This window comes from Myotis davidii, unplaced genomic scaffold, assembly GCF_000327345.1.
Source record: "Myotis davidii unplaced genomic scaffold, ASM32734v1 scaffold72, whole genome shotgun sequence".
Classification (NCBI taxonomy): Eukaryota; Metazoa; Chordata; class Mammalia; order Chiroptera; family Vespertilionidae; genus Myotis; species Myotis davidii.
This window is the reverse complement of record NW_006284618.1, coordinates 4,788,049-4,800,114: the sequence shown is the minus strand read 5'-3', so window position 1 is coordinate 4,800,114 and position 12,066 is coordinate 4,788,049. Positions and strand designations below refer to the sequence as shown.

The window sequence follows — 12,066 nt, the reverse complement described above, 5'->3', positions numbered from 1 at the left end:
GGCAAGAACCTACAGTGGAGTCAAGACAGTCTATTCAATAAATGGCACTGGAAACATTAGACAGATACTTGCAAAATAATGAAACTAGACCGCCTACTTGCACCATACACCAGAATAAACTCAAAATGGATTAAGGACTTAAATCACAGAACCATAAAAATCCTAGAAGGAAAACATAGGCAGTACAATCTCCAGCGTTTCTCACAGCAATATTTTTTCTGCTGTTTTTCCTTGGACAAGGGAAACAAAAGGGAAAAATAAACCAATGGGACTACACCAAACACAAAAGCTTTTGCACAGCAAAGGAAACCATCAACAAAATGAAAAGACAACCCACTGAGTGGGAGAAAATATTCGCCAACGATACATCTTTTTGCTTTTTTGATGGTGTCCTCTGATGCACAAAAGTCCTTCAGGTTTTGGCAGAACCGGAGCGAAGCGGTGAAGAAACGTGCATCATGCAGGGAGAAAGTCCTCCCTTCTTCATCCTCGTCCCGGCATCCTCACCCGCGGCGAGGCCCTCGGCTTGGCCCTGGCACGTCTTTACTGTCTCAACACCTGCTCATGTCGCTTTTTAACAGGAAACGGGCAGGCTTTAGCCCAGGAGCCTTGCACAGGGCCAGTGTTTAGCAAGAATTTCAAAACTCATCTTTCCCCATCTTCACTGAGTTGATTGTCAGGGCCATCTCTCTTTGTGGCTAGTGATGCTGGCAAACTCTCCTTACACTACAGATAGAGTTTCCTTTTAAATACGATGCATGTATTTGATTGTCTTAGAGAAATGGGCGAATGATGTTCCGGAGCTGGCGCAGGTGGTAAGAAAATACCGGACTGTGAGGACTTCCTGGGGGCCTCCGGGCACCCTGAGCAGGGACCGCGGAGGGGTGTATGAGGGGAGGCTGGGCGATGGGAGGTGCTGGGCAGGCCAGCATGATGGAGCAACGGGGCTGCCGGTAGTCAGTCCTGGGTGTGTCCCAGGAGCTGTACTGGGCACAGCAACATGAGGCAAAGCAGACCTTGAACTTCGGGTGAAGAGACAGAGCGAGCGAAGGTTGTCTGAGCGAAGACTGTGGCAGGATGTGGTGACCGATGGGTGTGGGACATGAGGAGGAGGCGGTCCTACAAGCTTCTGGAAGGACCCCGTAGTCAACAAGGGGAAGACGGGCGGGCAGGGAACGAGAGGCCTCCTAGAAATTTCGCCACAGCTCTCTTAGCTCAGCATCTGTGTCAGTTTCCTGTGGCTGCTGCCAACCACGAGCACGGCCTCGGTGACTTCACACCACAGACGTTTATTCTCCCACGTCTGGGAGGCTGGCGGTGGGAGGCCAGGGCATCAGCGTCTTGCACGGGGTCTTGGGAAGAGATCAGTCTGTCTTCCTCCTTAGGTCTCCTTTACTTACACAGAGCGCTTCCCCTCCGACACGCGGGCCGCCGTATGTCTGGGCGTTTTCCCCACCGAGCAACCCCCCGCGGCCCCGGCTGGGTGTCCCACAAGTTAACTCCACGCTGACCCTGACCACTGGCGAGAGCACCAGACCCACAAGGGTCTCAGGTCTCAGCCCCACAAGACGGCCCCGCCCACTTCAGATGCCACTCCCACAGTCACCTGTGCTTTGGCTGATGGGCTGTCGACCTGAGGTTCCCACAACCCTTCCTCGGGTTCCGTTAATTTGCTCGCATGGCTCCCAGAACTCGCAGAAACCCTCTGTTCATAAAAGGCTGCGATGAAGGACTCAGACGGGCGGCCCAGAGAGGAGCTGCATGTGCCAGGAGGAGGTGGGGGGCCACCCTCCGGCTCATGGAAGTGCTCACGTGATCTGGGAGCTCTCCGGACCTTGTACATTGGGGGTTTGTGGAGGTTTCGCTGCGTAGTCATGTTGGATCAGTGACTCCATTTGCAGCCTCCTCCCTCCTCGAGGGCGTAGCGGGTGGTGCTGAGAGTCCCACGCTCCTCATCAGGGCTCGGTCTTTCCGGTGACGGTGACCCGCCCTCACCCGGGAGCCACCCGGAGTCTCCTCATTGGGACCCACACTCCATCACCCGGCTCGTTACAAGCGTTTCAAGAACGGGGGCCAAAGGCCAGACAGTAAAGCAAACGATGCTTTCAGTGCTCTTATCACTTAGGAAACGCCAAGGGCTGTAGGTGCTCTTCGCCAGAAACGGGAAGAAGATCAAATAGAGACTTCCTGGGGTTTGGTTTTGTTGTTAATCCCCGCCTGAGGGTATTTTTCCATTGATTTTTAGAGAGAGAGAAGAATCAATATGAGGGAGACACATCAATTGGTTGCCTCCCGCACACGCCCCGACCAGGGCCGGGGATCTAGCCTGCAACCCAGGTACGTGCCCTTGACTGGAATGGAACCCGTGACCTTCAGTCCGTGGGCCAACTCTATCCACTGAGCCACACCGGCTAGGGGATTCTAAGTCAGTGTCACACGTGGCCTCTCTTCTCATAAGGGCACCAGGCATTGCATTTAGGGTCCTGCCTGGTCCACGATGACCTCGTGTTGACAGCCACCCCTGCGACAACCCGTGGGCAGAAGGTCACCTCGTGAGGTTCGGGTGGACATGAACTGGGGGCGGCACCGCTCAGCCCCGTACAGCATCTGTTACAGCTGGCTGGCCGTCCCTTTCCACCGAAGGCCTTAGGGGCAGCGATTACACCGTTGGGTCTCCCAAAACCACACCTCGTCCACCCACCTTCTCTCCGGAGTTCTGACCTCAGCTGGAGTCTGCGTCCCCAGGTTCCCAGGTCACGATGGCACAGACCTAGGAGAACGCTGGGAAAGTCAGAGCATAAAAACGAAATGAAATGACCAAAGCACAAGGATTATGTGCGTGACTGCGGCTCGGCGCCTCTCGGGGACTTCCCTGCCTTTGCCTGGGAGAATCCCTGTGTCCCGCTGTCTGAGCCAAGCAGAAACAGGAGGTTGCACGTCTTTGAAGCTCGCGGGGTAGTCGAGTTGCACTTGAAACTTCCCTGCGCGGAGTGGGTAGACACCTGCCCTTCCTTCGCGTTCGCCGTCCCCGCCATCCAGCGGGGAGGTCAGCAGTCACCGCGGATGAAGGGATGGAGAAAGCCGACACCGACACCGGGAGCTGAGCCCAGGCCACAAAGCGCGCTTTCACCAGGAACGGGCTCTCCTGCCCTCCCTCCTCCTCCCTGTCCTCGGGTTTCAGCTACAGGAGGCGCTCGGCCCAGAGGGACTTCAGAGGGGGCGCCGCTTCCCGGCCTCGCAGCCCTTCCCTGCCCCGAACATTTCTAAACAGAATTGAAAATCTCAGAAGCGCACGGCCTAGTCCCTGTGTTCTTCTCACCGGACTTCCTAGCAGGTCACGACAGTCATTTCCTTTGAGGTGTCTTATCTTCCTTTCTCTTTTCTTTTCTTAGAACTAGGAATTCTCGAAGGCCACAGGTTCTGTGACGGTGCTGACAGGTATTTAAGGAGATGCAGCAGGTGTGTGTAGAGGCTTTGGTCGGTTGGGGAAAGAAAGCTGAAGGCAGGCTCTTTCTGGCAGAGCTCCTGGCCGTTTCGCTCACGCGTCGAACAGATAAGCCCTCGCTCTGTGACGCGGGGTGTTTCCCGGGTAAAACGGAATTACAATGAGGACTCCCAAGCCCACCAGATGCTGACACCGTTAGTGCCCACGCAGGCGGTGGAGGTCTTCTGCGGAGGAGGAAGGGCTAAAGTAAATATTTTCAGTACATTTTTGGAATTTACAAACGTTGTGTCCCTCTGCCATGAAATGAAATGTTTTCCAGTTTAGACCGAGTCCCATGTTGGCCCCGTTTGTCCTGATAAAAGTCTGACCGCGTTTCAGAATAATCCCCGGGTCTGAGTCCAGGCTCTGCCATTTTACCTGCTGTGTGGCCTTGGGCAGGTGACATCACCTCTCTGATCTTCAAAGCTCTCAGAGGTTCCTGGGGGGTGAGGGCCACGGGTGTGATGTGTGAAGTGGGCGGGCCAGTGGTTGAGTGTCAACCTATGAATCAGGAGGTCCTGGGTTCGATTGTGGTCAAGGGCACATGGCAGGCTGCTGGCTCAATCCCCAGTAGGGGGCGTGCAGGAGGCAGCCAACCAATGATTCTCTCTCAGGGATGTTTCTCTCTCTCTCCCTCTCCCTTCCTCTCTGACGTCAATAAAAATATATTTTTTAAAAACCTGCTCCCTCCCTGGGCAGCGGGTGTTGTCCCCACACGAGGGAAGGGCTGTGCACGGCCCCTTCCCCCCACTTCCTGACCGCCGCTCCTCCCTGCCCCGCAGTCTCCTTTTCTTTCTCCTTCTTCCTCCCCAACTTAGGCTCCCGACACGCAAATGTCAAAGCGTAGCGCTTGTCAGCAGTCGGTTTATTAAACAGCTGATAACTGAGCCATTTCGCGGGAGGCAGGCGGTAGCAGGCGTGGCCGGGACGTCTGCCATTAGCTGCCCCCGCTGCGCCCGCTGCCCTGGCACCTTGTTGCGCGTGCACACTCGGAGTTACAGTCCCCAGCACGTTCATTTCCACGCGTGTGGAAGAAGGCTGCCCTGGGCACCGCGCCCGATGCTAAATGGGAGATGCTGTTTGCTTTCCAGCTTCTCTCTCGCTTCAGCAAAGTCCATCGGGTGCAGAATTTCTTGACGTGGGTGGAGATCATGGGCCCACAGGTTAGAAAATACAACTCCAGGCTGGGACGCGGGCGTGAGGGTGCCTGTCAGGAGGACTGGTGCACCTTTCCACGCTAGCTCCTAGCTCGTGCTTCCACCCACCGAAGGGAGAAGGAAATGGTTAGTAGTGGTCCTGGCGGGTGGGGTCGGTACTTGGCGGGGGAGGGAGGGGTGCAGGCGCCAGCAGCCGCGTTTCTGCAGGGACCCTGGGAAGATGCTGGTGGGAGGGCCGCCTCTGGAGGAGGAGGGAGTTAGGAACCCTCAGGTTTAGGGCCTGGGAGCCTGTCCCAGCAGGTGTGAGTGGAGGATCCTATGGCTTTCCGACTGCGCCACCTGCTGGTCTTCTCTGGCATTGCTCTCGGGTTTCCCGCGACAGCGCATGCGTGAGACAAAAGTCCGCCCCGCCCTGCGTCGCCTTCCAAATTCGGGTGCAAGTTGAGCCCATAAAACAAACCGTGCAATTACAATACTTTCATCACGCGAAACCCCCTTCTTGGATATTCCTGTCACTCGGGGCTTCCTCTTTCTAACAGCACGTTGTCATGTGTCTGTCTGCCCTGTTGGGTTCTGAGCATCCGGGGGACACCTGTACCCCCAGGGGGACCGCAGTTGGTTCCCAGCCCAAGGAGGAGCTCAGCAAGTCTAGATGCATCCAACGTGCCAGAAACAGGCCTTGCCCTGAGCATCAGGAATGTGGCTGTCGGGGCTCCTCCCACCAGCTCAGAGCAGAGCCTGGGCCATAGAAGCCACCTGTGTCCCTGCAGGCACAGCCCGCAGATCACAGGGGAGGAAAGAGTCTGAGAGGCAAGACACTTGCCCGGAAGGTGGAGGGGCCCAGGTGTGAACACGTGTGTCTCTTGTGCACCGGCTGGCTGCCTCCTGAGTCTCCCAGGGAGTCACCAGGGCTATTCTAGGACAGTAAGTACCCTGGGGACAGCTCTGAGGTCACCATCACTCGGGAGCCCAGGCGCCCAAACGCTGCCCTCCCTCCTTGCTTTGCTGAAAAGCTCCCCCCAGGGAGGAACGCAGAGACCTGGACACTCAGGAAGGAGGCCCGGCCAGCTGTCTCCCCACAGCCAGGCTGGCGATCTGGGTTTCTGCTCAACTCAGGGGTCATCATGTCCACCTACTACGTGCTGGACACGAAGAGGCATCACTTCCTGCCTGTGGAATCCCCAGCACCCAGGACCTGTGTTGAAAGCAAGGAATGGAATAAACTTTCAAGTGGTTTGACGCCAGCCGCTCCCCACCCCCACTGTGACCCACAGACGTTCTCTCCAGGGAGGGCTGGTCTCCCTGTCAGAGCAGACATCCCTTCAAGGCAGCTGCGTCCCTGTCCACGCTTGACTAAGCGAGCCCTCCCTTCGTGCTCTGTGTCCAGGAGTCACTCCGTAAATATTTGCTGAATGAACGAACAAAACACATCTCTGTTACCGGCTCCTGGCCGTATCAAATCAGTGTTTTAAACATTCATGAGTGCCGGGTGTTTCCCAGTGTGAGACCAAACCATCTGATTAACGAGGCCTGCGTCTCCCATTAAAGGGTGTCTGTCTGTGAATATTCCCAAAGGGGACTCTCCGGTGCGTCGCTGCCATCACTTCCTGTAATCGGGTGGTGCGGATTGTCGTTTACCGATGGCATCAGCCAGGAGCACCGCGGCCCCGGAACTGCCACTGCAGGGGTTTAGTGGCACCAGGTGGAAGCTGATTGGTTAGCGCAGTGGTCGGCAAACTACGGCTCGCGAGCCACATGCGGCTCTTTGGCCCCTTGAGTGTGGCTCTTCCACAAAATACCACGTGCGGGCGCGCACATACAGTGCTATTGAAACTTCATGGCCCATGCGTAGAAGTCGGTATTTCATGGAAGAGCCACACTCAAGGGGCCAAAGAGCCTCATGTGGCTCGAGAGCTGCAGTTTGCCGACCACTGGATTAGCGGGTCAAACGGGGCAAAGAGATGTTCTCCCCACAAAACTGTGCGTAGAGGAATCATGGAGTTGCCCGTAGAGCTGACTTTTTGTGGCCAAATAATGGGTAGGATCTCTCCTAGGAAACCTGTTGGGGTCATTTAGAAATGGGGGGACCCTCTTTCTGAGTGCCACGGGGGGCTGGTGGGAGGAAGGACTTAGACAGAAGTCAACATTACAGAGTGGAGCCTGTTGAGAAGAGCAGTCCTATAAGCAGAGTCCCCCGTGGTCAGAGGAAGTGGGTGAAGGAAGGTCCTTAGGGGCAGGGGCCTGTTATTTTGTTCACGTTTTGCAGGAAGTGCCCGTGAATGAATGAATGAAGCTACAATGGACTTACTTAGATTAAATCCACACGTGACCCTGCTTCAGGCACCAAGTGGGCCAGGTCTTCAGAAGGGACCCAGCCCCCGCGACCCCTCCCGGCAGGAGTGGGGTGTGTACCCACCATGGCTAGGGTGTCTGGGGAGGGAGGGCCTGAAGCAGGACAGTTCTTTTCTCCGTTGCAGTTTGGAGGTAAATTTCTTCCCAATAACCAGAGGTTGGTTATAAATAATTCATGCTCATTGTTTGGCCCAGTTAATGTTTTCCGGGGGGGGTGGTGCGGGCAGCTCATTCCTTCTTGAGGGACAGTGACACCCCCCGCCCTTCCCGGCTGGGCTGGCCCGGCTTCTGCCCTAATTAGCTGTTTACCCCAGAGGCCCGGGCGGGAAGGTGGATTTATTTTTAATAAAAGAAGATTAAAAGTGGTGCATCCGAAGCATATTCAGGGAGAGGGAACCACATTAAAAGCCTCCCCAACCGTGGATAGCGGTGGGCTGACAAGGAATTGTTTCCCTGGGAATCACTGAAACTTCTCTCTCAGAGTCCGGAGCACAACCAGCCCCACCCAGTTTCAGATTCGTTTGTTGAGTTGTGCGTGCGGGTGCTGGTGGCGGAGGCCTGTCCACCCGGGGAGGGGCAGCCACGGGCCAGGCCGTGTGGTAAAGGAGGCAGGAGGGGCGGCCCGGCCAGCAAGGGGCAGCGTGGGGCCACCTGGCACTCGGCAAGCCCAGGTTCCAGCCGAGGGGCCGATCCACGGCCACGCAGCCACGCAGGCTGCACCAGGTGTCCCAAGAGAAGCCTCGTCTCCAGCCTGTACTTGGCCTCTCCCCTTTTGTAACTATTTCAAACTAATTTAAAGCCTTTTACAAATCATAAGCGTCCTAGCCGGTTTGGCTCAGTGGACAGAGCGTCAGCCTGCGGACTGCAGGGTCCCGGGTTCGATTCCAGTCAAGGGCATGGACCTCGGTTGCAGGCTTCCAGCCCTGTAGGGGGCGTGCGGGAGGCAACCCATCAATGTGTCTCTAAAAATCACTGGAAAAAATATCCTCGAGTGAGGATTTAAAAAAGTAAATAAACCAACAAAAAGCACACACCTGCCTCCTCCTCAAACCCAAGCACGTCCATTGGTAGACATTCGTCCCTGGAAAATGAGGAACATTTGTCCACATGACCCAAGTTCACAGAAGCTTTGCTCATAATGAAAAAGCAGCAGCAACCCAAGTGCGTGCCCGGAGGAGACAGTGGACGGGCAGTGGTGGCCACGCAAAGGGCAGCCCTCAGCGCCGGGAGGTCGGTCCCCAGGACCCGGCATCGGGCTGCTCTCCCTCCCGCTCAGATGTGTAGGTGACACACGTCACAGGTGGCTTCGAGGCCAGGACAGTGAGCAGGGACTTGGCAGCGGAAGCCTTGAATTCCCAGGGACACTGTAGGCTCACAGCCAGCCCGTCACATACATTGTCCTCAGACGCTTCCAGAAAGGAGCAGTGGACGTTCTTAGCTACGCAGGGAAGCCAGGCGCAGCGCTCACCTGCGGGCAGGTGGGGATGTGGGTGTTGGCACGGCAGGTGGCCTCTCTAGACACAGGAGCAGCCACAGAGGAACTTCCTCCACACCTGCCCCCCTGCAGTGGCCACCGCCCTTCCTCTCCGCCACCTCCGAAGGTCACTGTGGCCGGCAGCCCCGGGAGAGGCCTGGGAGCAGGAGCACCATGTCTGCCTGGCCCTGCCTCTGCCCACACGCAGCTGCACCACCCCCGAGCCCAGCGAGAGGGCAGCGTGCTGGGCTCCGGGCTCCTGGCTCCCCGCGTGGCCCCCGCTGAGCTCGGGGGGCCAGGAAGGCAGGGTTCCCGCCGTTAGCTTCTGGTCCCTTCATTCCCAAGCAGGAGCCCCCACCCTGGGAGACCTGGAGACCCTGTGTCAGCCTGTCGTCCTGCCAGCCCTCACGCCCTCCTGCCACACGCCAGGCCCGGCCACCTCACCTGGGCTTTTCTCCCTCCTGCCTCTGCCCCTCCCGGAGCGCCCTTCCTGGTCCATGTCCCCTCGGGTCACAGTGGCCCCCTGGGATGTGCGTCCCCCTCTCTGCCCTATGAGACCGTCCTGTGGTTAGTGACCTACAGGGCTCTCTGGCTCCTGATGGCAAAGTCCGCGGAAGCAGAAATAAGACCGGTCCTGTCCGTCCTTGTCCCTGGGCCCCTCACTGGCCTGGCCGGGGCGCTGTGTGGGCCTCAGTTTGCGTTGTCTCAAAGCCACCTGGTGCCGTGTGTCACCTACACATCTGAGCGGGAGGGAGAGCAGCCTGATGCCGCGTCCTCGGGTCCAACCTCGGCTGCTCGCCGCTGGGGACAGAGTGGGAAGACCGGGCGCTTGTTGGGTTGCGAGCTTCTCTGTGGTACTCGGGCCATCACTGTCCAGCTGACGGGGTGCCTGCAGTGAGCCCGCCCAGGTGGGCGTCCACGCCAGAAATGGGAAGTCCCTGGGTCCCCAGGACACCTGGAGCCAGGCCATGACCAGCCCCAGGGTAGCTGCCCACCAAAGAGTATTAAAAAGGCATCGGATGGGCCCGGCTGGTGTGGCTCAGTGGTTGAGCATCAACCTATGAACCAGGAGGTCAGGGTTTGAGTCCCGGTCAGGGCACAGGCCTGGGTTACGGGCTCCCTCCCCCAGTGTGGGGCGTGCAGGAGGCAGCCGATCAATGATTCTCTCTCATCATTGAGGTTTCTATCTCTCTCCCTCTCCCTTCCTCTCTGAAATCAATAAGAATAAATTTATTTTAAAATTCGCCAAATGGAATAAAAAGGCAATTCTAATCAGAACGGCAGCTGCCTGGCTTTTGCTGGGAGCAAAAGGAGCGTCCGCTTTGCTGCAAATAAACTGTTTTGGTCTTCTCGGTTCCGGAGAGCCGATGTATTTTATGCCCCAGCGGCACGGAGGGGTTGTGAGGGTTCAGTAAACTGATTCAATAAAATGGTGAGCATTCAGCATGGAGTTCACTGCTACCCCACGCGCTATTTTTGTCGGATGCGTATCTGTGCTTATCAGGTGGCTGGTGAGCGCCCTTTGAGGGCGAGTGTCCGGGGCCTGACAAGTTGGTTGGTCTGGCAACATAATTGCTCCAGGAAAGGGACTTGGATGGTGGGCAGGCTTGAAGTCTGCAAGGTGTAGTGCCCTCTGCTGGCCGTCCCCGGAAAATCACTCGGTGTTAGATGCCTGATAAGAGGATGACCTTTGGGTCAAGAGTGTTGGCCTCCAATTCGATTGGTCAACATTAGGGGAGGGGTCTTTTCAAATGAATGCACGTGACTAGGAATTCTGCCTCTATGAGTTGTGTTAAGCCAATGAATACTCCGTGCCTACTCAATTCCTCTGTAATTTACTCAAACATATTAAAAGTATTGTTGGCATGGCTCAGTGGTTGAGTGTCGACCTATGAACCAGGAGGTCACAGTTTGATTCCTGGTCAGGGCACATGCCTGGGTTGCACGCTCAATTCCCAGTAGAGGGCGTGCAGGAGGCTGTTGATCCATGATTCTCTCTCATCATTGATGTTTCTATCGTTCCCTCTCCCTTCCTCTCTGAAATCAATAAGATATATATATTAGCCATATTCAATAGCAGATTATATATATTTTAGCCATAGTCAATAGCAGATTTTTTTAATGCAGTGAGAGGACTGGGCTGGGCTTTCACATGATGAATCGGGCTCTGGAGTGGGGGGACGGTGGGGGCCCGGGGGCCTGTTTGCACTGCTCTGGAGTGGGGGGACGGTGGGGGCCCGGGGGCCTGTGTGCACAGCTCTGGAGGGAGACAGCAAGGCCTGCTCTCAGACTAAGAGCCGGGGTGCAGGCTGTGGTGTGGCCGGGGGACAGCAGAGAGGACCCCATGCAGGTGGCCTGGCCCCCAGCTGAGACACGGGCTGTCTCCCCCACTCCTTTCTGAGCCGGTTCTGCCTCAGGGGCCGGTCTTCCCTGGGCCGACCTGTGTGAACCAGAACTACTGGACCATGTCACGGCGGGCACAGCGCCGTGTGCCTAGCTGTCAGCAGACGGCGTCACGAGGACACGAGAAGGAACGGGGACAGGCCTCTTTGGGGTCTGGGAAGCGGCCTCTCAGAGCCCTGGATCTTGTGGTGTTTGGGGAGTGTCTTCTTCCTGGGCCCCTCCACGTCCTCGTCGCCTCCCTCTCCCCCTGAGCAGACACACAGACACACAGACACACAGACACACAGGCACAAAAGGAAATTAATCCGGACAGCAGGACCCTGAGGGCCCGGGCGAGTTCCCGGGGTTGCCAACCTGACTCCTCCGAGGGAGAAATTCCTGCCACGTGCAGAACAGACTGCGCTCCTGTGGTTCAGGGTCCCCTCCCCCCAGCTCAGACTGAGGCATCAGTGCTGCCGAAGCTCCCACTGCCACCCGTCCCAGCCCACCCGTGTCCACCTGGGGGAGGGGCGTCCCCTGAGCCGGTTCCTGCCTCTTCCAGGTTTGCCATGGAGCCCTTCTGTCCACTGCTGCTGGCGGGTTTTAGCCTGCGGCTCGCCAAGGCTTTCACAGTCAACGAGAGCACCCCAGCCGACAGCAACTGGACCTCCACCACCTCAGGTAAGTGCCCTCCGCCCCTTCCCGGCTGCCCCGCCCCCCAGCCGCCCCCCAGCCAGGAGCTCACAGGGCCCTCCAGGGGCCAGCCTGGCTGAGAGGGGAGGCGGGAGGCGGGCTAGCTGGTGTGAGGGGTGAGGGGTGAGGGGTGAGGTGCTTTGGGCCTGGACGCCTAGAAAGGCAGGCTGCCTGGGACAGCCGGTGGTTCATTCATTGCCTGGAGCCCAGCCCAGGGCTCAGGAGGCAGCAAATAGAGGGAGGCAGGGACCCCCTGTGGGAGCCCATTCAGACCAACCCCAGCCAGAGCCAACGCTCCGGTCCTTAAACACGGACACAACAGTGGGATGAAGAAAGACTTGTTAATATTTTTAGATGAGATATGGGTATACCGGTTAGGATTGTTTTTAAAAATAAGAACCCTTACCTTTTAGAGACTCATGTTAAAGTATTTACAAATGATAGGATGTCTAGGAGTGACATGGAAATGAGTTAAGTAGGGAGGAGGCGCTGGGGGGGGGGGGGTGGAGGGGTGGGGGGGGCTC

The 12,066-nt window shown here is 57.2% G+C and overlaps 1 protein-coding gene across 1 annotated transcript in view; it reads left to right on the top strand.

Moving 5' to 3' along the window:
* The window catches only part of PTPRE (protein tyrosine phosphatase, receptor type E), an 84,917-nt gene that overhangs the window by 36,276 nt on the left and 36,575 nt on the right, over positions 1-12,066 (top strand). Inside the window, exon 2 of the mRNA XM_015572570.1 lies at positions 11,412-11,530. Coding sequence (XP_015428056.1) covers positions 11,412-11,530 — 119 coding nt within the window. The remainder of the gene's footprint in view (positions 1-11,411; positions 11,531-12,066) is intronic.